At 34.2% G+C, this 27,680-nt stretch overlaps 1 protein-coding gene across 5 annotated transcripts; it reads right to left on the reverse strand.

Moving 5' to 3' along the window:
• Positions 1-2,224: 2,224 nt before the first annotated feature.
• Positions 2,225-26,865, reverse strand: LOC109095219 (formin-binding protein 1-like). Of its 5 annotated transcripts, XM_042761792.1 has the most exons (18): positions 26,542-26,864; positions 24,664-24,779; positions 21,478-21,534; positions 20,279-20,426; positions 18,354-18,416; positions 17,868-17,972; positions 16,147-16,161; positions 12,086-12,214; positions 11,835-11,981; positions 9,284-9,463; positions 8,042-8,227; positions 7,814-7,828; positions 7,446-7,555; positions 6,325-6,457; positions 6,032-6,159; positions 5,483-5,640; positions 4,299-4,457; positions 2,225-2,915 (listed from the first exon to the last, which is right to left on the reverse strand). In XM_042761792.1, the coding sequence occupies exons 1-18, from the start codon at positions 26,614-26,616 to the stop codon at positions 2,908-2,910; spliced, it is 1,932 nt and encodes a 643-aa protein (XP_042617726.1). In that variant the 5' UTR covers positions 26,617-26,864; the 3' UTR covers positions 2,225-2,907. The 5 variants fall into 5 exon arrangements, with proteins under 5 accessions (XP_042617726.1, XP_042617727.1, XP_042617725.1 ...); XM_042761791.1 differs by lacking the exon at positions 2,225-2,915 and having other exon boundaries at positions 2,929-4,457; XM_019108903.2 differs by lacking the exon at positions 2,225-2,915 and having other exon boundaries at positions 2,931-4,457; positions 5,483-5,625; positions 26,542-26,863.
• Between the last annotated feature and the right edge of the window lie 815 nt (positions 26,866-27,680).

Here is a 27,680-nt window from a genome sequence, read left to right on the forward strand (position 1 = left end):
TGAGAGAGAGAGAGAGAGAGAGAGAGAGAGAGAGAGAGAGAGAGAGAGAGAGAGAGAGAGAGAGAAAAGAGGCTGAAGCCTTAATGACAGTTAAGTTGCATTTATTAATAGAGGACGACTGGGATTTCATCAGCTGATTCTGATGGAGTCCAATTCTATGATTATGCAACAGTTGGTTGAAGTTGTATTCAATAGAGTATAATAGCAGTGGGTTTTTCATGTTTGTCTGTTTGCAGGCTTTATTACATTTATTACATGTACATTATTACCAGCACAATGTTTCAGTTTCATTTATTTTATTTCACAACTGTTTCACAATAGAAATGCAAAATGACCAACAGTAATATCCTCTGATGCAAACTACTTGAATTTTTTTTTTTTTGGTCAAATTTCACTGTTTTGAATTGAAAATATAGGATGGATCATTTACGTGATTTATGTAATTCATAGCTGAATGTGATGAAACAAGAAATGTTTTGCTGTTTTGCATTATCAACATTATGCACACATTTATTCTTATTTGTATTTTAAAATACAAATATTAGTTAAAAATAATTACACTTATTAAAAAAAAAACTGTGAATGATATTTCTTTTACTGTTGTTCTTTCTTTTTTCCCTTAAATCAATTTTAATTAAATACTTTAATTCCTTTAAATAAAAAGAACATTACAAAAATACAACACCACCAAAAATAAATAAATAATTTGTCCTCCTCGATGTTCAAGACATGGTTACAGCCTTGCGTTTTAACCCAGAGTACACCATAAAAAACTGTCAATTGAAAAAAGAAATTGCTAGTAAAAGTACATTTTTACTACACCGTTTTTTTTTTCAGTGTATGTGAGTGCCTTTTTCAAATTTTTAATATTTCTTGCTCCACGATAAGTATCAACTATTAACTAAGTAATCAACTAACTTGAATCAACTTCTTACCTAGTAATTTGGCAAAAAGTTTAAATTCTAGTTTAAAGTCTACCAGGAGGCACAATGAGACATTTAGTCTCAACTAGCATATTTGTGAAACAATAATGTACTGTAAATCACAGACAGTCTTATCCAGATTAGGCTGTGTAAAAAGATAGGTAGTTTGCTCTGGAAATTTTACTGTGGTTGTTTGGAAAAAACTCCATGTGTGATGTGTGTTTAAATGAATCTGTGAAACATTAATTTACTTGACTAACTCCGGTAAAACCAACCTGTCAAAACAGGGCAGACACAGAAAAACAGGTCAAGAAAAAAAGGCAAAGAAAAAATCTGCCTGAGAGAGCGGAGTTTGAGACAGCAACAGTGAGAGAAACAGAAGACAGTGAGAGGAAGAAGGGAGCAGCTGTGCACACATCGCAGGAAGAAAGTGTGAATGAGTGAGTGAGTGAGTGAGTGAGGTGACACTTCTTTCTTCTCTGGGAGGAAAGAGTAAGAGAACCAGAAAAGATGCTTACCGCTTCACCTGCCATAGAGAACTATTCATCTACAACAGCACCTCACACAAAATGTAGGGGATGTTAAGCATTCATCATCATATTAATAATAATAACTAGATTTGCATTTCCTGATGGAAATATCAGTGCTTGCAAGACAGCAAAAGTGTTAGGGGAAAATTATAGCTTGAAAAGAAATAATTCAGTATGCAAATATTACAATGACTGTATGTTATTATAACACTGTTAGATAATAAAAAATAAAAAAACACAGTCAAAAGTAAGTTTGGGGTTTGTAAGATTTGTATTGTTTTTGAAAAAAGCCTTGTATGCTCTCCAAGGCTGCATAGTTTGATAAAAAAAACAGTAATATCTTGAAATATTATTACAATTTAAAATAACTTTTTTTTTTTTTTTTTGTATAAAATGTAATTTATTAATTTGATGGCAAAGCTAAATTTTCATCTCTCCAGTCTTCAGTGTCTCATGATCCTTCAGAAATCATCCTAATAAACTGATTTGCTGCTTAAGAATTTTGTTTTTTATTATTAATGTTGAAAACATTTATTTATTTATTACATTTTTCATTTTTTGTGGAAAACATGGTATTTTTTTTCAGGATTCTTAAACTTCAAAAGAACAACATTTATTATTTTGTCTTTACTGTCACTTTTGATCGATTTAAAGCATTGCTTTAATGCTCGCAGTGTAAAGTATTATTTTTATTAATTATTTATTCTTTGTTCAATTTAACGTATTTTTGTAAAGTAGTGTTATTTATTTTTTTTTCTTTTTTTGCTTTTGATATGTCCATCCCTGACTTAAATAGGAAATACTTCATCACAGGAAAGAAAACTGCATTCATCAGTCCATTTCAAGATGTCTTTTTGAAGAAAAAAAAAAGCTTAATCTTTAATTTCCATGAACTAATCATGAACTTCAGAAAACTGGGCAGAAGATTAAAATACACTGCCGCCTTGCAAACACTGTAATAATAACTGTAAAAACAACACTAGTATATAATGTATAAAATGAGTCCCATTTATCCCCCACATTTTTATAGTTTTCACATAACTGAACAGTCTGCACTGACAAATATTCATTAAGTCTATTAATGTCTTCATGAGAAACTCCTCTTGGCTCTGAAGCAGGCCAGGCAATAACAAGACATGTACACGGCACTTACTCTGTGCCTCAGCAAACAAACCTAAAGGCTCAGCTTTGACGGCAAGCAGCTACGGCACAAGGCTAAATACTCTAGGTCCATACGAGAAGCAAGCTTTTGCAAATAATCAGCAAGCTAGTCATGAAAAAGATCAGTTTGCGTTCATATGGCAGACGAGAGGGTTCAGTGAAAGTGGTTGCGTTAAAAATGGAACATCCTTTCAGTTAGTCCCCCATTTGCCAGCTCTCTGACTACAGTTACAAGAGGAGGACGTTTCACGCAAGGACGCTTGCCCTGCCACTCCTGTGCCAGCCAAACACTTTTAGGGATCTGCAAAGAAAGGAACAGAAACAAAAAGCAAAAAAAAAATAAAAATAAATAAAAAACAAAAATCACACAAGACATGTTAGAGATGCTGCACAAGAACTCCTGTACAATCGTTGATTCACAGACAGCAATGGGTTAAAAACATTCAGTTAATCTCGGAAGCTCAACTTCAGAGTGCAGCCCCACTATGAAGTGTGAATTAAAGAGAGGAACAGTATAAAACCATACAAAATGCGACACTATCAAGCATATTTAACAGATGCTGATTTTTCAAATTATGTACATTTTATTAAAAGCAGCAATATTAATAGCCTGTCTGGTTTTATAGCATGCACATAGAGCGGTATTCCTGCTGTAGGTATTTCTAACACACACCGCGATGACCTTCTGGAAAAATTTCTATTTAACTTTATGTTAACTGTTAGTTTTCCATGCTGGTCAGTGTATGAATAACATGCATCTTTTCAATTATTGCTTCAATGCTCACAACACCGAAAGGCATCGCGTTAACTATGGGTTCATGAGTATATATTTTTTTTTATCTTTTTTGTACAGCAATAAATGCAAAGCTAGCAAAAGTCTCACAGATGCATGCATTATTTACTTAAGCTCTTCACATTTAATGATATGCTTTTAAATGGAATGTGATTTGCCGTTGGAGAAAAAAATCCCCTACATTCCGGATTTTTTGAGGTACAAGGATGTACAGCAAAAGTAAACACCTGAGAAAATATTCTATTCCATCTCTCAAGGCAGATATTTTGACATCTTAAAAAATTATTATAATTAAAAACACAGTTTGACTATAGTTAAAATGCAGGATTGCTACTTATTCTGTAGTTTGAAGGTCAAAATGTCAGTAAATAATTATCTTTATTCCCAGAAGGATTCAGAATATTTGCTTTTGACATTTTCTAATCATTTCATTCTTAATCTAAAAGTATCTGATTGCTTGTAGATCATTAAAAATATGAACATGTACATGAGTATCTACATATCTTGGTTACAGCTTAAAACCACCATAATGCCAAGCTATAATGCTACTGTAAATATGGAAATGATATGTTGATAAAGCAGCCATTTCCATCAGGTATGTCAGAAATACACAGCAGCTGTGTCTTTATTGCCTAATTTCACTGTACCCTTATGGATGCAGAATTTGTTTAATACTGATAAAGTCTAAGGGAGCAATAATTAAAAACGTAAATAAGGACCAAACAGAGAAATGGTACATGGCATCTTGAACTTGTAAAAACAGGAATTGCTCTGCTGTCTGCTCCTCTGTTCAATAAGAACATTTTCATGATGTATGTACAGTTAAACAGCGTTCACTAATGGCGCTTTCCGGGTGTTCAGTGACGTGGGATTATATGTATGTCATAGCACCTTTGGCATTCGTGTCCAAAAAGAGTTTGATGTAGGATGTGGGCACGTATCCTTCCTCGTCCTCGTTTCTGCGCACACGGGTCCATCCGTCCCCCTTATCCTCCTCGATTACGTACAGCATCTCACCCTCGGCCATGGATATGGTACCTTCATTCTGACCTAAAGACACAAAAACCCACAATGTGGGTTTGATTCCAAAACAAACATGCCAACTTATTAAAAAAAAAAATAATTTGAACTTTTATTATATCAGTCTCATCTAATTACCAGTTTGACGCTTTGTTTTTTAATTTTGAGTACATTTATTAATTTAGCAGATATTTCATGGTAAATTAAGTAAATAATAATAGTGTAAATTTACTAAGTTTATTTATTTTTAGTTAAGTAATTTGTTTAAATGTTTACTTTTGTGAAGTTTAATTAATTTATTATTGTTAATTTAATTTGATATATTAATTGATTTTAGTTATTTTTTTATTTATTAATTTTTCAGTTAAAAAGTATTTTTCAGAATACTTTTTGTACACGAAGAAAACAAAAATAACAACTTTATTCAACAATTCCTCTCCTCTGTGTCTCTCCAAATCAGCGTAGCGCCATCTGACTAGTACTCAAGCGGCGTACGCTTTTCTGTGTCAGCCGCGTCACAAGGGTAAATTTTTTTTACGTGTATTTATGCTTTGGTTTGAAAGCAAACAGCGCATCGGCGCAGCACGGCTGACACAGAAGAGCGGATTTGGAGAGACAGAGGAGAGGAATTGTTGAATAAAGTCGTTATTTTTGTTTTCTTTGTGTACAAAAAGTATTCTCGTCGCTTCATAACGTTACGGTTGAATCACTGATGGCAGATGGAGTATTCTGACGATGCTTTTCATACTTTCCTGGACCTTGACACTGTTATTTAGACTTGGCAGTCTATGGGACAGTCACAAGCCTCTCGGTTTTCATCCAAAATATCTTAAATTGTGTTCCGAAGATGAACGAAGCTTTTACGAGTTTGGAACGACATGGGGGTAAGTAAATAATGACAAAATTTTCATTTTGGGATGGAATATCCCTTTAAAACTTCTTATTGCAAAAACTGCAAATAGACTCAGTGACTATTTTATAATCATGAATTCCTGACATAATTTTTAACACATTTTCCTTCTGGAAGATGATCCAGTTAGTGTTTTTTCTGTTACCTTCAAATGGATAAAGTGCTTTGCATGTTCCAATGGTGGGTAAAGGCTCCTCCTCGTCAAATTCCTCATCAAACTCAGTGCTGCGAGATTTGAACTGCATGCTCGTCTCTGTGCTGGGGTCTTCCGTGTAGCTGCCATCCGGACTATGTGCAGAAGACATGCAATACGTAAAACAGACCAAATTAACTTTGGCGTTATAGTCAGATTATACAGTTAATGTTAAAGCGTCTCATATGAGGTGGTCAAAATAAGATCAAGTATTAATAGCATTAAACGCCATGAACAGCATTAAACATCAAGTTTGCTTTTTTTTGCCTTAAGTCCACTTTTAATGTTAAAGTTTTTTTTTTCTTTCTAATGTCAAAAAGTTCAGAGATGCATCCATATCCATTCTGAACTGGGGAATTATGGAAGTTAGGTTTTCGTAATTAACATAAATGATCTTTTCATTACAAAAGCCCTAAAGAAATGTAACAATGTCAATCATTTTTATATAATCTCATTCAGTGCATCATGTTGGGTAGCCCTGCTGTCTAGGGACTGAAGTACCTCTCTCGGTTTTGACCGTAGTTGTTTGTTAGTGGGGTGTTGCCCTGCGAGTCAAAATGACTGCTCTGTCTTCTCTGAGACTCAGATCCCTTTTCAAGTAGCTTCCTCTCCACCTCTGTCAGCCAGCCCTGAAAAGACACGAACGACAGATCTTTCCATTTATTTGTAATCGTTAATCTATCCATTGACTGAATAGCACAATTTACTTATATTGTAAATTTCTTGGATCTCAAAATCCATATTTTAAACCAACTTTTGAAGGTATCTGAGGACTGAACTTGTGAGGGCCTCACCTCAAATTTATGCGCCTCAAGCTGCAGTTTTTCCAAGCTTTGTGTGATTTCCTCTAACCGTGGGTCTATACTGTCGGGATCCCCCAAGTGAGGATTCTTAATGTAAACATCTTTCATTTTGGTCAGGGCGTCCCTGCAAATAATTTTAAGAAGAAGAGTTAGTAAAAACAAGAAGCATGTGCATATGTACTGCATATGACAATTTGTTTCATCATGTCTGGTCATGTATATTACATAAAGTGCACTATCATTCTAAAGCTTGGGGTTAGTAAATTTTTTTTTGTTGGTTAAAAATTACAATTATCTTATGCTTGCCAAAGTTTCATTTATTTGATCAGAAATACAGTAAAAACAGAAATATATTGTGAAATATTTTTACAATTTAAAATAACCGTTTTCTATGTTCATATATTTTCAAATGTATTTTATTCCTGTGATGGCAAAACTGAATTTTCAGCAGCAGATTCTCCAGTCTTCAGTGTCACATGATCCTTCAGAAATCATTATAATATGATTTGGTGCACAGAAAAATTTCTTCTTCTTCTTCTTATTATTATTATCAATATTAAAAACAGTTGTGCTGCTTAACACTTTTGTTGAAACCATGATACTGTGTTTCAGCAGGATTTTTTGAATAGAAAGTTCGGTAACACTTTATTTTAAGGTCCAGTTCTCTCTATTAACTAACTATTAACTACAACTTTAGCCTCAATAAACTCCTAACTTGCTGCTTATTAATAGTTAGTAGGGTAGTTAGGTATTAGGGATGTAGAATATGGTCATGCAGAATATGTGCTTAATAAGTATTAATAAACAGTAAATATGCTAGTAATATGCACGATAATAAGCAACTAGTTAATATTGAGAGTTGATCTCTATACTAGTGTTACCGAAAGTTCAAAAGAACAGCTTGTATTTGAAATAGCAATCTTAAAAATCTTGTAAAATTATAAATGTCTTTACTATCACTTTTGATCAATTTAAGGCATCCTACAAAAAATTGTACTGCCCCCAAAGCTGAGCTGTAGTATTTCTTATAAACAATTTGGTACATGATGATGAAATCTGGCAGAAAGAAAGGCTGATACTATAACCAGCATGGCAGCTATAGGATGATTAACCTCTGATCCATCTCTTTCTGGATGTCCTTGTTGATGTCATTGAGCTTCGCTTGTAGTTTCTTCCTCCTTTGCTCAGGGGGCAGATGACTGTAGTCCTCCTGGCCTGTTCCCTGCAGAGAGACAGAACCAAACAAAACACAAACAGATTCAAAAACATTACATGAACAAGATAAATAAGAACCTAGTCTCAGCCCTAGAAAAAACATCCACTGACTGCCCAGCACATACTGCATTCAAAAAATGTGCCTTTTTTTATAACTCATTTTTCTTCAAGCATTGAAACTGGAAAAACAGTCGACATAAAATACAAATTCTTAAATATTTATTATGAAAATAGTTTTGTGGATTTTATAGAAAGTCAGACTTACCAGCTTTAGAGAAAGCTGTGAACGTTAAGACAAGAAAAAAGTGTTAATACACACACTTATGTAGCTGTTTAGACAGATATGTTTAGGATGGTGCATGAGAATGAGACATGTTACACATCCACACATCACTTTATAACCAAACTGAGCTGATGGTGCTTTAGTCTTTGGAGTCGTCCAATCAGATCCACACGGAAGACACAGAGGTGATGTGGCGGCTCGTGAACTTACCCCACGTTTCAGGCTCCGCAGGCAGTGCATTTTGTGTTTGGTGCCCATGAAGTCATTGAGGCGCTGGCTGAGGGGCTCCTTGGGTTGCTGCGGGGACTGGGGGCCGTTGAGGAGGCCGTCCGGGGACGGGGATGTGGGGGGAGGGGGGAGGAGGGGCTGGCGGGGCGACGCTAACAAAGACATAAGCTACAGATGAAGGTGTGATGGAGCACATTGAGAAATGGAATGGAGGAAGACAGGAAGAGAAAATATGAGGAGAGAGAAACTTTCAGGGCAAAGCAAATGTTCAGAACTTCTCACATTACGACAAACCTGCCGCAAACTTTATTAAAGGGGATGCATGTCAGAAATATGTTCTCCAATCCAATCAAAAAAAATAAAAAATAGGGGTGCACGATAAATATCGGCCGATAATTAATGCGCATCTCGTCATTAAAGCCGGTTCTCTAATCAGCGGTAAATTCCATCAGGTGTGTGATTTCAGGTGCTGTTACTACACACAGCTGTTGTTAACTGACAAGCTGCGCAAATCCACATTCATTATCAGCATGATTAGAGAACTGGCTTTACTGACAATATGCACATTAATTATCGGCCGATATTTATCGTGCACCCCTAAAATAAAAAAAATAACGTATAAAACATATTATTCATTTTCATAATCATCAGAATAAAAAGATTCTATCATAACAAGCTGCATCAAACAAGTTACAAGAAACTGCCATTGTAAACACTCCTTAATGGCAATAAAACTACTTGAATATAAATAACATGATTTATATTTGGCTGTTAAATCTACATGACTGCATTGCAGTGAGTTATAAATGATTAACAGTTTTCTGTTCTTTTATGTGCTTATTTGTGACTTTAGCAGCTGTTTACAATCTACAGATCCGTCCTATGTGTCCTAATCTTTAAAATACTTTTTCCTATCTCATTAATATTATTAAAATTTAAATACTATGGCACTATTAAAATGCATAAACAGATAATGAGTCTTGTTAATCATCAGAACTACAAGATTCCATTATAACAAGCTGCATCAAACTGGTTGTGTAAAATAGCCACTTCAAACGCTCTTTAAGGGCAATAAAACTACTTGAATATAAATAGCACAAATAATTTATTCAGCTTTTCTAGGACATAAAAACATACAAGACTGCATCTCAATTGACCATTAATGAGCAGCATAGTTTTCTGTTCTTTTTTTGTGGCTTCAGTAGCTGTTGTCTGATGGCGCACCTTATTCCTCTTGAGTAAAGGCCACAGTTTGCTCCTGCTCCGGCGTCTGCTCTCTCCGCGAGCGTTCAGGAAGCTCGATTCTGACACCGCCCTCTTCATCGACATGCTGTAGTCCTCGAACTCCACATCACCCGGCGGCTCAAAGCCCGACTTATATGATTCTACAACTTGCTTACTGTCCTGAGATTAAAAAGAGTAATAAAAAAATGTCAGGCTTTGTGCCATAACAAAAAAGAGAGCGATCAGGCTGAAACCTAGCCCTGCTTTTAGAAGTCAATGTTAGTTACACTTAAATCTCTTTTCTAATCTATCTCTTTTCTAAGTCTTTTTAAATTAGTAGTAGATACTTCTAGTATTGCTGTAAATAATCGTGTGTGTGTGTGTGTGTGAACATATAATTAAATTAACAACATTACTATTTTCTAATTATTTATAAAAAATAAAATATTTATAAATAAAATTATTAATATCAATCTAGGTATTCAACTACTTAAAAAGTGGAAATATTAGTGTGGAAATGCAGACCCTACCTTCCAACTGACATCATAATCGCAGCAGTTATGTACTACAGACTATGAGATGCACATCCACCATAGAAATAAAACTGCTGCAAATCCCCTCCATATAATCCCTCTACTGCTGTTCAGGTCAGACCAAGAGACTATTTTTAGCATTTATATGAAGCATCCATAACCCTACAATGTAAACAAATAACTTTCTACAGGAGGATGTTTTTATGGAGGTCTGCTTCATATGGCCAGCACAATTTCTCTGAAAGGACACACACACACACACACACACACACACACACACACACACACACACACACACACACACACACACGAAGTCCAGAAGCCACAGGGAAGCTTAAGTCTTTCTTACTAAGCCACTTCAAATCTGCTGCAAAACCCAGCTTGTATGAGTCAATTAGTGCTGCGGTGGAAATTAGACTCCCCATCTGCCGTATTTGGACAGGATGGCTATGGCCACATGAGCGTTGGAACAGGATTTAGCAGATGAGACAAACAAAGAGCACATCAGCCCCGTTAGCTGCCAGAGATCCCCCCGCAGCTGTAAATTATTGATGCTAACATGGGTGACGATGCTCCATGACAATCACTACTCGTTAGCTTGTAAGTGGGCCAGCGATAAACAGAAATCCAGTCAGCATTTTGAACTGCTATATTATTCATCTGCTGGCTTCATTTGGAAAAGTTAATTCAGAAATATGTACATCAATATGTCATTGTATTGAATCTTTATTATTTTCCCCCTATGTTTCACTTGTATTTTTGCTCTTATTGGTTACATTTTTTTTTTAAGCGTTGAGCTGAATTTTAGGTATACTATTGTTGAAAAGTTTATTTTATTTGATTTATTGAATTATCACTTTTATTCAGCAAAGCTGCATTAAAACAATCATAAGTGACGGTAAAGACATTTATAATGTTACAAAAGATTTATTTTCAATTCAGCAAAGAATCCTGCAAAAATGTATCATGGTTTCAACAAAAATATTAAGCAGAACATTACACTGTTAAACTATTAGAATGATTTCTGAAGGATCATGTGACACTGAAGAGTGGAGTAATGTGATGCTGACAATTCAGCTTTGCATCACAGGAATAAATTACCATTTAAAATTATATTTAAATAGAAAACAGTTATTTTAAATTGTAGTAATATTTCACAGCAGTATTTTTGATCAAGTAAATGCAGCCTTGTTGAGCATAAAATATTAAAAAACATATTTTATTGACCCCACATTTTGAACGGTAGTGAATGAAAAGGTCCAATTAAAATTGTTTATTACACGTTCTTAGAAACTGCAGATTTTTATGGATAGGAATTAGTAGCACAGATTTAAGTAGTAGATCTGAGTCTAGAATCTTTTTGACTGATTCATTAAAAGAACTGACTCAGAAGAGTCATTAGTTCTTGAAACAAACAATCACTGATGGGGCATTGTGTAAGTGTGTTTTTATATATATATATATTAGGGCTGTCAAATGATTAATCACGATTAATCACATCCAAAATAAAAGTTTTGTTTACATAATATATGTATGTGTACAGGGTATATTTATTATGTATATATAAATACACACACATAAATTATATATTTAGAAAATATTTACATGTATATACATTTATATATTTATATTCTTATATTTTATATTATATATAAATATAATTAATATATAAACATTACATATTCTTCTTAAATATATACATGCATGTGTGTGTATTTATATATACATAATAAATATACACAGTATACACACATATATTATGTAAACAAAAGTTTTATTTTGGATGTGATTAATCGTGATTAGTTATTTGACAGCCCTAATATATATATATATATATATATATATATATATATATATGAAACTTTTCTAAACAAGAACCTTGATTCTCAAACACTGATAAAAAAAACAAAAAGTACTTTATGGCTTAATAAAAGATTTTCACTGAATAGGATTTTCCAGCAGTTGGCTGATCAACAGATGGCTATGTAATCCGGAAGCAGTCGCAGCACTTAACGTACCATTTTAGGCTCGATGGATTCAGCTGCCTTGGTCATGCCGTCCAGACACTTGCTGACGATGGGCAATACTTTACGCTCGACCTCAGTGTACACCCGCATGCTCTCCCTCACCCTGCCCACCCGCCTCTCCTCCATCTCCTGTATCCTCTGCAAGACAGAAAACACCACATAATGAACACTCAATATGCCATTCATGGTCCATCTGCCAAAATTTTTTACATATTTGTCATTTATCAGTGAGAGATTCTCACCTGAAAGATATGTGGTATAAGCGTGTAGTAGTGCTCATGTTGGTCCTTGTTGAACTTCTGCAGGTAGGTCAGGTACTCGTTTTTACTGTCCTCTGCTATCTGATGCCTCAGCTGAGCTTGCTGTTTCGCCTAGACAGACAGAAAACACAAGACACAGAGAGCAGAAAAGACATTAAGATCCTTTCTACAGGGATGACATCAGAACGTAAAGGGCAAGGACTGACAAATAAAACGATCACCTTTATGACATGACAAGTCAACAAACACTAAAAGTCAATTAGCAGATTACAGAAAGACATAAGCGTAGTCTGGTGTCAACTTCAGATCGATACAGTCAGTGATCTACACACTTAACCAAACGCTCTGTGCAAGAGTGAGAGAGGACAAACAACGCAAACGTCACAAATCAAACACAGAAATATAATCAAGTGATGTTCTCAGTAAATAACGGCGCTAAAGATCTATGTTTATCAGTAATTCATTCAGCAGATTTGTGGGTCATAGTATCTTTTATAGAGTTTAACTGATATATGAATGATTTTTTTAGTAGACAATTCCACTGAGATATGAGTATGAGATGTAAATAATTTACTTGACATAATATTCACGGAGCGTCCACTCAGAAAATGTGCATTATCCAAAAACAAGGCTGTCGAATACTTTCATATATAAAAAGACATTTATACTGTGATAAAATTAAAAATAGAATAAAATAATTAGTGAATAATCTTATTTTAGTTTTATTTCTGACAGAAAGTGTTCAGAAAGCAGAATGAATAACATCAAATTTGGTCAATTAATTCATGTCGTTATTGTTAGTAGTAATTATATATTTTTCATATTAAAATTACATATTTTGCATATTATACAATATGCATTATACAAATTAAAAAATGTTTTAAAAATAGTTTGTTATATATATATATATATATATATATATATATATCACACACACATATATATATATATTTTTTTTTTATATATCTTTTTTTGGCCACAAATTAAGAATTTGTTCCCTCATTTTAGTAAATTGTGGACATTTTTTTCCCCTCATTTTAATTAAAGTACACCTATTATGGATTTTTGAAAGTTACCTTTCATGCAGTGTGTAACACAGCTGTAAGTGAATGAAAACATCATGCAATGTTTTAAATCTGAAAGTGCACTGTGTATAAAGTTATTGTCTCTCAGAAGAAAGATTCAACTCTGAATCATTGAAACGAGTTGTTTTTAAAACGAATCATAAGCCGTTTCATGTTGATGTCAACATAAACATTAGCATATTGCCCCACTTGTTGGTCTTTTCGTGGTGGTCTGAATGAAAATGCAAATTCATTCTTTGCCACTAGGTGCCGCTTTTGGAGCAGTAAAATAGCAGTTTCCCCGGTAATGCTGTACACAAAACAGCACTGCGCTCACAAAAGTGCTTTATCAGGTTTTATGGGCATGATGACATGAAATTGGACCAATCGACCAATCACAGCAGATTAGCGTCACGCAAAGGAGGGGTTTGGAAAATTGAATCATTGAACAAATTGTTTGGGAGTCATTGAGCAAGTAAGGTAAAAATAAATGCATATTATAAGACAATGAAAGTGTTTTTGACCTCTTGATCTTGCATGCATGTCAACCTGTTGTTGGGGACTCCCAAAACCAAAATATGAACCTTTCATAACCCATAATACGGGCACTTTAAATCAAAACAAGGGAAAAAATCAGTAGAACTTGGCCACCAGTTACTAAAATGAGGGAACTAATTAAAAAAATTTATTAAATTAAGAAATAGTTACCACAACTTAGCTAAAACGAGGGAATGGAATAATAAAATGAAGGAACATATTTTTAAATCACGGCCATGATAAATATATTTCTGTTCTCATGCCATGTGTGGAGCTCTGTAGAAATGGAAGGTCAAGCTGAAAGTATTGCATTGTGGGATATCTTACTCTTTGTGCTCTGCTTGTATGTGTACAGCACATTTTGGGTAATGTAGGTTGAGTACTCTATTATACATAAACAATATATCCCAGAAGTAGTATGAGTAGTATGGTAGTGTGTTTTCGATGAAGAAGACTTGACAAGAAGAACATGATGGTGTACCAACAGTGAATGAGGACACAAACACACATAAACACACACACACAAAAATTACAATGAATGTTCGAAAAACAAAATCTCAAAGTGGTCCACATGAACCGCACCAGACATCCATTCATCATGCATACTAACTAAACATACAGCAGACCAAAAAAAAACATTTAGACACTTAAGTCACCCGCACAAATTTGTGAGTATCATTGCGTTAAACACAAAATATACTGTAAATCCAAGTTGCATGATCAAAACAATTAAGTAGGGATGCACCGATAGGATTTTTTTGGGGCTGATGCTGATTTTAACAAACTCGATACCGATATTTGTCACTTCCTCCATCATTTGAAATTTTGGCATCAAAATAGTATTTTGATCATGATTTAAATCAGCAACGTTCAAAAACACCTGCATTAAATTATAATAGCAATTTTATTGCTGCATTATCAAATAATTTCGAATGAACATGGATTGGATCCATTTAACAATCAGCAGGCCTACATAAATACAACATAACAAAGATAAATATTAAATAAACAGTGCTTTTTAGGTAGGTTTAACAGTTACTGTATAAATTAAATACATATTAATCCTTTATTGTAACAGACTTTATTATGATTAATCTTCTAATTTGCTTTTGTATACATTTTAATATTTTTTGTTAGTTTATATATGTATGAGATCTCCTTTACTAAGGCGGGACTCTTATTTTGCTGGGTTTTCTAGTCTATGGAGCTATATGGGTAATGAAAGCACGCAGTTCTTCGGATTTAAAGTTTGTCAGTTTATAATGCACCCCCAAAAAGGCATGAGATCTGTATATATTTGTTTACTGTTAGTTGTAATAAATGTAATGTATGTTTATGATAATGCAACTGAGAGTGAGAGTTTAATGTGCACTTCTCGTGCTGTGTTTTGTTTAGTTCTCATGGTGAATTTTAAGAGTGAAAAAGGATGCAATAAACTTATTAAAACCTCAGTAAAGTTTTAGTCATCATTCAGATGAGGTTCGCTACACTTATGAAAGTTACAAAAGTTATTTAGTCAAGAATAGTGTGCGATCCTTTGTCCTTTGTTATTTGATTAGCATTATAGTGCAGACAGCAGCGCTAGGATTATGCAACATACATTATACAGCTCAGTGCTTCATGCAGTTAATTAATATTAATAAACCATTGGTTTGTTATATCGGCATTAATTCCTTATATAGCCGATATGCCGATGGTTGTAAATTGAGGAAAAATCGGCTGATAAATATCGGCGGCCGATACATCGGTGCAACCCTACAATTAAGCTACCATTTTTGCTCAATGTCTTTCAATCAACTGGTGTTTTTGTGATTTTTAATGAAAGTCCTAGCACTGTAACCACAGATATAGTTCATCACAGTAATTATGAACATGTTCCGATAAACTTTTACAGCCACAAAGTGTCACAGTATTTTTTTAATTAATTATAAACAATATTTCTATAGTTAATAATGCAAAACTTAATAAAAAGCTTGAAAAGTGTGCTTCTGCCACTTCATTTAATACTGAAACTAATGTAATGAAAATCATCCATTTTTAAATGTCTAAATGCTTTTTGGGGCCACTGTACATAAACAACTGCATGTACATGAACCAGACAGTGTGCACAGACTCTCAGACTCAGGACTTTTTGTGGTTGACAGTAAATTGTGCAGTAATAACAATTGATTTAGTGAAATCAGTCTCCGCTGTAACCCTTACAACATAGCCCATTTTCGCAATCGAAATCCATTTTAACGTCTTCCATGACAAGTCTTATTCTGTACATTTATTCAAGGTGAATACAGGAAAGATTCGCTGCAAGCATAGACGTGAACGTAACAAAAGCTAAAACTGAAAAACAACGAAAATTACGACAAACACTCTTTGCTGATATGGGTAATACACCGAACAAGTTAACAAACTCCCCACCAACAAAGACGACTCTTGGATCAAACCTACCTTGAGAGAACACCGCTTTAAGACATGTTAAAAAACAAAGAGAGTCGATTAGTGTCACAGACACACTAATAACAGAAGGTACTTAAGAAGACATCTACACATGGGCAAAACCAAATCTGTTCATTTGGCCTTAGATTCATAACAAACAGGCCACTGCCATATTAGTTGTCTTTGTCTCTTATCGTTAAAGCTACTGTACCTTCCTTTTTGCGCCGTGTGAGCTTATTATTTTCATTATTGAACATTTAATGTTGTTGATTCTGCATTTTAAGTAGGCCTATATTTTCAAATGTTTATAATTGTCATTGAAATAGTTTTAAAAAATGAGTCATTTTTAGAATTGAGGAACTCTGTCTTTACACTCTAATACTAGACAGTAACAGTTTATACAAATGTATTTCTATAGAATTACTGTCTATTGAAAAGTTTAGATGGTATTTTTTCTTTTCATCTTGCCTCTGTATAATGCATATTAAAGTTCATAAGTGCAGCGCTGTTTTGTTTACAGTGGAAACCAAGGAAAGCGCCTCCTGCTGGTAGAGAGTGAATCTGCGTCTCATTCAGCTCGTCTGCTGTTTCTGTTTCATGCATATATTTTTGATGTATAGTTTCACAAAATTCAGATAGATTATTAACAGAAAGTCAAATCTTTCTGTTTTTGCTTCAAATTTCGAAATTATACAATCTAATTTAGATTAAAAACTGCTCATGTTGCATTTATCTTTGTTTGGATCATGATCATTGCATTTAATTTTAAATAGAAAGAGCAGACAAAGCCTTATTTTGTTTAAATGAAGAGATTTCTTTTATTTGTGTTATTTATTTGATTGGGGCTAGTTTTAAAATTTCAATTTAGTTTTGTTATTTACATTTACATTAGATAAAAATTGTGTTATCTAGCAGATGCTTTTATCCAAAGCGACTTACAAATGACGACCACAGAAGCAATCAAAACCAACAAAAGAGCAATAATATGCAAGTGCTATATTAGTATATTATTATAATGTTATATTTCAATTTCACAAAGAAACGTGCAGCGTTTTGTCCAAGCAATAATAAAAGGACTCATTTAATTTATAATTTGTCTTAAATTTCATTTTGTGAAAAAAATCATGAATCGAATCGAATTGTGAGTTGAGTGAATCGTTACATCCCTATTCAGTGTTACTTAATTTTATTAATTAAATTCAGTCCTCATGTTCAATCTAAAGCTTCAGTTAATAATTTTGCTTATGTATTTCAGTAGAAAAGATACAGGGTACACTGTTTGCATCTTAGAAACCTGGAATTGTACTAGAAATGATTTGGTTTGTTTAAATTGGAAAAAAATAAATATGATCTGTTTTAAACATCACCCAATGAGCGCAACGGTTTAATCACCCAATGCCAAAACCAAAACCCCTTAAATATTAGCAGGTACTAATATGGTCACAGGTTTTTTGTGCTTACTGTCCCTTTGAGAAAAAAAAGGTAATTTTCTGCAATACAGGGAAGGTACAATAAGGTAGCAGCAGGTGAGGTATAAGGTATGAGAAGGGCAGATTCACTCTTAACTTTCAGAAAGTTGAACTTGACATCAGTTATATCAGCATCCGTCACCACCGCCTCATTTCAAAGAGGGATCATCCACACAGACTCACAGAAAAGCATGAAAGCAGTCATGGAAAATGAGGGGCTTGTGACAGGATCTGTCTCTTTTCACGCACACACTCGAACCATACCTTTTCCACATCTGCTTTAGTCACGTTAATGTCGGCGTCCATCTTGTCGAAGTAATGCTGGGCACGATCCGCTTCCTTACAGTCTCTCTCAAATCTTCTCTTACTCTGAAAGAGACAAAAAAAATAAAAATAATAATAGCTTACATTAAAATGAGAAATTACAATTTTAGATTATAGCACTCATTGCTGAAAAAAATGTATGCCACTGTCATGTGACTGAAAAATGTAGTTCAGCTTTTAGTTAGGTACTCTTTATGTACCATTAGTTTTATATTTTATATGTATTAGAAACCTGTAGCTGTAGGTTATTGTTTATTTTGAAAGAGACTTTTCTTTTACAGGCACCTGTGGCTGATGTTACACAAGTGTTTATTGTATAAGGCGGCCCAGCCCTAGCTCATATCTTAGACAGGTGATAAAAGAGAGACCAGTATCAGGAAAAATTTGAATATTCAAACTATGTTCTGTTTAGCTAAACTGACTCACCGATTCCAGCTGCTTCCAGGAATTCTCAATGTGTTGTTGCGCTCTGCGGCCATCATGGAAATGCTTTAGGAAAGAAAAGACAAGAAATAGATCTAAAATTCAGAACACTACTGCTCAAATTTTGGGGTCAGTATAAGATAAAAATGCTCACCAAGGCTGTATTTATTTGATATAAAAATATAGTGATATTGTAAAAAATTGTTACAATTTAAAATATGTTTGAATATATATTAAAATATAATTTATTCCTGTGATGAAAGCTGAATTTTCAGCATCATTACTCCAGTCTTCAGTGTCACATGGTCCTTCAGAAATTATTCTAATATGCTGATTTGCTGCTCAAGACACATTTCTTATTATTATCTATGTTGAAAACAGCTGTGCTGCTTAATATTTCTGTGAAAACTGATACATTTTAGGATTCTTTGATAGAAAGATGAAAAGAAATTTTGCATGAAGAAAATGCAAAGAAAATGCACGAAACTCACTGCCACAGTTCTGTAAAAAGAAAAATAGCACATAAAACAAAGTTGCAGTGGAGTCTGTACCTATTATAATAAAAACAGTACAGGATAATAAAATCAGTACAGAACATTAAATACATTAGGATAATATTAGTTATAAAACAAAGTGACTGCTCTAAAATCTGATCTGATGAGATGCATTCAAAGCCAATATATTAACAGCTCATCCAAAAATGAACATTTTCATGAACTCTAAAGGGAGATATAAAGCAAAACAGTTCTTTACCACACAAATTGGACAGTGAAGTGTCATAAAAGTAGCTTGTTCAATATATTCCAAAATTTGAATTTTTAGGTGAACTGCTTTTTGTTCCTTTAAAGCACCAAGTAGATATATAACTGTATTACTTGGTAATAAAATAGTTTAATCTGATTACTATTAATATTTTTTTTTAAAAAAAATTAAATATTGCTGTTAAATATTTAACTATTTATACCGGAAACCAACCATGAGAGACTGTATTTTTAACAAATAAGGCACTCCATTTCAGGTAAAACAATTATATTTCAGTTCTTGCACAGTCATGACAACTATCTTATTATTGTGTTACTGACATCTCCTTTTAAAATATTATGCTGAAAAGACATTTAATTGGAATTTAAGCTGATTAAATGAAATATGACACAATCAAGCCAGACAGCAGCTGCTAGAAAGATTATATTCCAGAGCTATTGCTGAATCCAAATCCCTCGTCATTCCATAAAGAACTCAATTACGGAAGCAAAGACGTACTCATGTACAATAAATGTTAATTAACTGCAGAATTCCTCACTGGAACACAAATCATTTATTTAGGGGCTCTCACTATCATAAACATCACTGACAAACCAGCACAGGAGATCGCTTGTGTCACGGCATACCACGACTCTCTATATGAAAAATACATAAAGATCACTTTCTTTCGGCATGACGTTTGAACACAAAAGAGGTCGGATGCGAACGAAGCCTCCCTCAGCTCGAGCGTGGTGGCGTTTTACTCCGCTGTCATATTACTTCCAGCCAGTAGCCTCAGACAGAGGCCTCTTGAACCTGCGCGAGAACCTTTAGACAAGAGAGGCCAAGAGCGGGGGGAGGGCGACCTTCTTAGACTCCACTGACCTGAATACATGACCCACATTGGTCCTGGCTTCATTCCACAGAGCTGGGAGAAATCATAAACATTAATACCATATTCCTATGTGATTAACCCTGGATTTGAAAGAGGCGAGCGCTGTGCTGGAGAGCAGAGAAGGAATTACTTTTGTGGTTTCACACATGTCTTTAACTGGTGATTTACATTATTGAGGGATTTGATTCTTTTTTCAGAAGATAATCTTTTGTAAACGATCTCTAGAAAGCTGAAAGCGGGATTTTTTGGCATCGTCGTTGACAAGAGAAGTTTAGGAAAGACATGTTCTTACCGATTTTCGTTCAGCCTTCAGTTCTTGAGTGTAGCGGCTCAACTCTGCGATTATCTGAGTGGACAGGTTTTCGGCGATGACCTCGTGTTGACCCGCGTAGTCGTTCAGCTCATTTAAGGTCATCAGAAATGCTCTACTTGTGGTGTACCTGATGGCAAATGTGAAAACGATAATACATCACAAAGAAGCAAGATGAGACAAGTAGTTTCTCTTTGAAAAGTAAAATAAATTCAAAAGCAAAATCAACACAATAGTGGTCAACTTAATTAAAGTTTTTTTAATGTCTGGTACTGGTGTTGATATGAATGCTGGCCAATATAATGACAAAATACATAGTGGCCCCGAAATATGAACATTTTTGGACCCTCAAGTCTCATTAAAAATGTCTGAATGTCACTTTTACCCAATTGGTGTTGACTCGTAACAATAGATTTCTTTTTGTGAAAGATTTATCTCGAAAAGCGTGTTATTTTTCTTAATAATATTTTTCTTAATAAAATAATATTTTTAAAAGTTTGATATTTTATATTCAAGTAAGTCTGGCTTAAGTGTCCAAATAGTTTTGGGGCAAATGAATAATGCAATTTTATAACAGCAAATGAGACATGCACAAATTGCTCAAATGAACACTCTTCACACAACAGATCTTTAAATTAACTGGTAATTATTTCAAACAACTTTGATTATACCTAAACAAAATCTAATTTGTGTATATACTCTACCAGTCAAAAGTTTGGGTTAGATTTTTTTTTATTTATTATTATTATTATTTTTTATGAAGTATTGTCAACATGGTTAATAATTAGAAAAGTTTCTTGAGCACTACATCAGCATATTAGAATGATTTCTGAAGGATCACGTGACACTGAAGACTGGAGTAATGATGCTGAAAATTCAGTTTTGCCAACACAAGAATAAATTACATTTTAAAATATATAAACACAGAAAACTGTTATTTTAAATTTTAATAATATTTCACTATGTAACTGTTTTTACAGTATTTCTGATCAAATAAATGCAGCCTTGGTGACCATAAAAGACTTCTTTCAAAAACACTTGAATCTTAACCCAAACTTTTGAACAGAAGTAAGACATAAATTGTTTTGTGTAAGTAAATCTGAAACATCATTAGTAAATAGCTACATTAACATTTTGATGAATATGTATGTTGTATGTATGCCAAACTGTTCATAACTCACTTGAATTCTTCCTCCTCTTTGGAATTCTTCTTGAGCTGATACTTCTTGGACAGATTCCTATAAGAAGACAGATAAGACAGTTGGTCAAAATGTTAAAACACTTTATTCTATAAAGCAACTATGAACAAGAAATTTGTAAATTATGTTTGAACCAGCCTGACATTGGCTCAACCAATGGTGTGAGAATTAGGGTGAGACTATCTGTTTGTCCAACCAATGGCAGATAGAGGGAGTGTTTAGTCCTTATCTTTGCAATCAAGTTTGGTGAAGCTAGTGGTGCATAAAGTCAACATTTTAAATAGTCATTCAGAAAAATAACTGGTTTCTTAACTAACAGCCTCCTAGTTACCCTAACATAAAAAACAGCAATTTAGCAACATTTCTTCCACCAAAAAAACTATTTGTTTTGCAGCAAGCAAGGCAAACCAAGACATTTCACTAGAGATGTAACAATTAGCTGGTTGAAAATCGATTCAAATATGTGACGATTCAAATCGGTTGAGATGCTAAACAATTCGCGATTTATTTAGGGGTAAGAGCTTATATGAATGCATGTCTGAGGGGAACCTACTGTCTTTAGAAAAGTTTAGATGGTATTTTTTCTTTTCATCTTGCCTCTGTATAATGCATATTAAAGTTCATAAGTGCAGCTCTGTTTTGTTTACAGTGGAAACCAAGGAAACGCTTTAAGCGCCACCTGCTGGTAGCGAGTTAATCTGCATCCCGTTCAGCTCGTCTGCTGTTTCTGCTTCATGCAGGTATTTTTTATGTATAGTTTCACAAAACCGAAGTCAAATCATTCTGTTTTTGCTTCAAATTTCGAAATTATACAATCTAATTTAGATTAAAAACTGCTCATGTTGCAAATATGCAGCATCTTTGTTTGGATCATGATTAAAATGCAGTGGTTGCCTCTAATTTTAAATGGAAAGAGCACAGACAAAGCCTTATTTTGTTTATATGAAGAGATTTATTTTATTTGTGTTACTTATTTATTTTAATTTGGGGCTTGTTTTAAAATGTGTTATTTAAATTTACATTCTATTTAAATTTTGTTATTTAGCAGATGCTTTTATCCAAGGCGACTTACAAATGAGGACCACAGAAGTAATCAAAACCAACAACAGAGCAATAATATGCAAGTGCAATATTAGTATGTCATTGAAGTTTTATATTTCAATTTCACAAAGAAACGTGCAGCGTTTTGTCCAAGCAATAATAAAAGTACACATTTACTTTATCTTAAATCTCCTTTTGCTAAAAAAAATTGTGAATCGAATTGAATCGTGAGTTGAGTGAATCATTACATCCCTACATTTCACTAATTTCAAAGGTGTCTTTGTCTCCCAGTAATTTGAATGAGTGAAATTGTGCACGTCAATAACAAATAAGATCTAATGGTGCTTGTCGTGCAACGCGAGGCTGCGGCGCAAACAAAAGCTAATATTGTCACCATCAAAATAATTGTATCATCCCACTGAACAAAGCGTCCGATTCATGAGGCTGACCTTTGTCAATCAGAGTGGTAATCTGAGCACAGGAAGACGACAAATGACATAGTGAAAACGAGAAAATCACTGCTTTAAACATGAATATTATGTGATCAATTTCAAGAGGGCCTATAAATGGCTTAAAATCAATTATGATGGTGAGAGCGCATGCTGATGGTGCCGCCCCCTCGATGCTTTTTCCTGCATCTCTCCCTCTCTCCGCACACACCCAACGGTACCTCCCAGGAGTCTGACGTGTTGCTAGGCAGATCACCATCTTGCAGTTTCTTGACAAGACCACACCGATGCAGTTGCTTTATTGTCTGCTAGTTTCCCAGCGATCAGCCTAAATGGGCCGCCCTATGCGTCAATACGCAACGGCAAATGGGTTGACAAAGCCATAAATAAATCCTCATTAAAATAACCCAACCCAGTGGTTTTTATAAGACTATTATTCTTCGGCCAGACAGATCCATGTCGATGCCGGTTATCTGCTAACATGTGCTTAGCGCTTAATAAATCTTTCACCCATGGCTGCGATTTGACAAAAAAAAAAAAAAAAAAGCCTCTGGGAGATGTTGTGAATTAAAGACTCTTTCTTGAGAGCAAAATACAGTCTGACACAGTTCTTAAAAATAACAACAATGCACGGATTGAGTGAACGGCTGCAAAAAGAGGATTTTCTCTTATGTGAACAGAAAGTACAAACAGAAAGGTCCTGTTTGTTGCACGCTGTGGGGTTTATTATAAATGCTGAGGTTTCTCTCCATATGTCTTTGAGCAGGAGCCAGATGATGCTGGTAAGTCATCCGGTTTCATTGGGGTCAACATCTCCAGTGGAAACTGCTGCTCAATAAACTTCCAAAATGCAGCCAGCAAGAAATATTACAGAATCAGTGGTAGATAATAAAATGTGGGTCAGAGCCGTGGAAACCTGGTATCCATGGTAATACATGTTGGACATGTGACCTGTTTTATGTTTGTTCCCACTGACAACTTCATGAACATTTGTATGCTACAATGGTTATTTACTGTGAATCATAAGTTATATATAGAAACATATACATCACATACATTTTGACTGCAGTGTACTGACAGTTCAGTGATACACAAATCGATCAAAAATAATATTTAATTCATTGGATTTTCCAAAAACAGCAGGGAAAAAAATCCCCCCACATTGTTAATTAATTATTTTTTCACCAAGAATAACTATATTATAATATATACAATTACTGTAGTTACACCCCTACAAAATTCTATTATTTATTTTATTAAATTTTTAAAATATTATTGATTTTATTACAACAAAAAAGAACTCAATTAAACTGGATAATGACTGTTGTTTTCTAGAGCTGCTTTTGAAGTTTTTTCATAATTGATGAACTTTGCAACATTAAAAGTTTTTGATGTGATGTGTTTGATAATTGAATTTTTGTCTTTTATATAGCTGATTTTTTTGTCTTTTGTAGGGATTGTTTAAATATTTAATTGAAGCTGTTTCAGAACATTAAATACTGTTACCTTCCTGTTTATTACTGTGAAGCTGCTTTAAAACAATCTACTTTGAATACATTGCTATTGACTATAGACTTCAGCTGACAAAATATGAGCATCTAATTCATGATGACATCACCCTATCATTATAAGAAAATACAAAATACAAATATGAGCCACAAATCTGTCTTTATCTTACCTGATCTGTTTAGCATAGCTCAGTTCAATTTCAGACCGTTCCTTCACAAACTTGGTGTAGCGCTCCAAAAACTCAATGCCCCACTGAGTGTGTTTCTCTAGATTATCAAACTGATCCTGCAAAGAACAGAAAAACATCAGACTGAAAGTTAACCAATGAAGCACTAACCGTTTAGAGCATCTCATGTTCATATAACTGACAAAATATGAAACAGCAAAGAGGTACAGTGCCAAAAGAACACTTTGGGAGATAAAAATTATAGATTTTGCTTTGATGGATTTGATATAACTGTGAAAGAGGGCCCAAAGGAGAGATATCAAAATACCCTCAGAATGAAAGTCATCCCATATAATTTCATGAGTGTGCAGTATTCTCTGACACTGGCAACGTGTCAGATCCATTATTCAGCACTGCTGGCCCTCCAGCCGTAACATGCCCCATGCTTATCGCTATATACACAGTGCAAACTTCACAAAGCATTTAACTTGTTTTGAAACCTATTAACCACTAGGTTACTGTTACAAAACATTGATCTGAATCTCATGTGACTTCCATAGTCTAGCTTTTAGAGTGTTTGCCCATTTAAAACAGTCAATTTGAATAATTCCCTATTACTTATTAGTCAATTAACTGATGTCTTTTAATCAACAGCAACATTTTCAATGTCTGTAATTCGGTGAACAATATGTCTTAAACTTTAATACAATATTTCCATATTTATCTGCTACAAATTAAAGTATTTTTTAAAATACAATCTACAAGGAGCATTGTTGTCTTAACCTACTAATGGATGAATGCATTAATTTACAGTGGTTGTCAAATGTACGTTCAAATAACTTTTATACCATCCCTTACTAACCCTGATATGTATTTTAAACACAGTGATGGAAGGCTTTTAATTAAATGAAAAATGAAAAATTAAATGAAAAATGAAAACTTGCTGATTCAGATGATATGGGTTCTGTCACTTAACATCCATTAGCATGACCACAAATCAAATTCTAAACTTGGTTTTAGTCCTATAAATCCTTTTAAATTATTACTCTCATAATATTTTACAAAGTCTTACAGCTTCTACTGTCACCAGTGGTGACCATGTAAGATGATTTCACCCCATAACGAATTTCTAATTGGTTAAACTGATGATGTTACAACTTAGCCTACCCCATGTTTCCACATCCCCTGTTCTCCTCTACACATTTAACAGCAAATTGAAATTAAGTGGAACCTTGCAAGGTTTAAACTTTTTGGGTACCAGCCCCAATGTTTAACCACAGGCTACACAACCGTCCATATTTTATGCTACATTATGATGTTGTTACCACAGTAGGATAAGGTTGCGTGATGTTACAGCCAAAATGGAAATATTGAAAATATTAAGTATTTAAAATCATAATAGAAGCTGTAATGTGTGGTGCAACAATATTACACTCTTACTTTATTACAAACACATTGCAACATCAAAGCTGAAAAGGACATGCATGGGAATAACCTGTGCACCTGCTCCAGCCTCATTCACTTGCATGTGGTTAGGGACAGCAGTAGGCCAGGATTATTGCCATCCAGGGTATTTAGTCAATGCTGTTGGCTAATTACTGTATTAAACGAGCTTTAGAGAGCATGCATTTGTTTGCATTAAAAAAAAAAATCTGGACGTGTATGCATAAAATCCAGGGCTAAATTCTTGAAATGAAAGATTCCTGTAACAGTAGCTGGAATTTGCGGTGGGCAACACTCAAAATGGGCGGTGCGGTGGGCTATTTATCTGTCACTAATGGGCAAATGCATGTCACTAATGGAGATGCTAAATATTTTGTGCATTATATTGCTTAATATCTTGCAGATGCATTCGCCTCGGTGTCTCGCGGCTGTACTCACCCACAGCTCCGTCCCCCAACTGCAGCTCATGGTGTCGAGGCAGTTCCTCCGCGATAATCCTCTGTTTGAATGCATGCGTGATTCTCGCAGGGGAACAGCTTCCAGATAATAAATATAATACTAACTGGTGAAATACCAGCGTATACCGTCAAGGATTTATACCTCGATCGGCGAGTCCGGCTGTTTTCACCTCCGCATTCTGTAAATTGCCGATGAAACTGGAAATGAAGATAATGCCAATGTACTCGTGCATTCACGCGCCTCAGACAGAACTAGACGGCCACGCGCAGAGCAGCACGCAGCACCAAATCCACCTCACAACACCAGATACTCACAGATCAGCTGCTAAATAGTGAAATCAGGCGACAGACACGGACACAAAGGAAATGTTTTCATTTTTTTCTTTCTTCTTTTGTCCCATACCAGCTGTGAAAAATGCTTAGGTTATTAAGTTATTTACTAGTTGTTCTCTAGTTAGTTTATTTAGTGCCTATATAGTGTACACATTTGCTCTTGTAAAATAAAGAAAAATAGTCAAGAGGACAAAAGTTCAAGAAAAAATGAAAGAAAAGATTTTAAACAGTACTTTTAAACAGTACTTAGATTCCAGATTAAAAATAGTTTCAAAACATAGTTATATAATAATGTGTAACCTATAACAAGTAAATAATAATAATAATAACAACATAAAATTATTATTATATAATTATATTAATAATAATGATGATGATGATGATGATGATGATGATAAAAATTGGGATAACAAAACGATAGCTTTCCTCTATAATAGGCCCACCTTATTATCAAACATCAACATTTTAACATCATATTATGCTTATCAGATCATTATGTAGTGTCCACTTGAAATTAAAAATGTCATGAAAATTAAAAAAAATTAATTATATATATATATATTATATATCTTCTCCACGGGCTGCCTGAAGTACAGACCCCTGACTGAAAACCCTGGTTCTAAAGAAAATATTTTAATTGCTACCTGACATGCTATTGCAGGTATTTAGTTATAAGTTATGTCTTTGTAAACCAAGTTTGTTTAGTAATCATTGTGTAATTGGCAACTAAATAAAATAACACCCTATATAAAATTAAATAAAATGTATAACTACCCACTGACAAAT

The sequence above is a fragment of the Cyprinus carpio genome, chromosome A8 (assembly GCF_018340385.1).
Source record: "Cyprinus carpio isolate SPL01 chromosome A8, ASM1834038v1, whole genome shotgun sequence".
Lineage (NCBI taxonomy): Eukaryota > Metazoa > Chordata > Actinopteri > Cypriniformes > Cyprinidae > Cyprinus > Cyprinus carpio.

Excerpts from the sequence above, each read along its gene's own strand:
- LOC109095219 (XM_042761791.1), bottom strand. The coding sequence starts at position 26,616 with ATGCATTCAAACAGAGGATTATCGCGGAGGAACTGCCTCGACACCATG. Across the intron at positions 17,973-18,353 it reads CCTGGAAGCAGCTGGAATCG|AGTAAGAGAAGATTTGAGAG; the intron begins GTGAGTCAGTTT and ends TGTCTCTTTCAG. Across the intron at positions 9,464-11,834 it reads AATCCATCGAGCCTAAAATG|GACAGTAAGCAAGTTGTAGA; the intron begins GTACGTTAAGTG and ends TTTTAATCTCAG.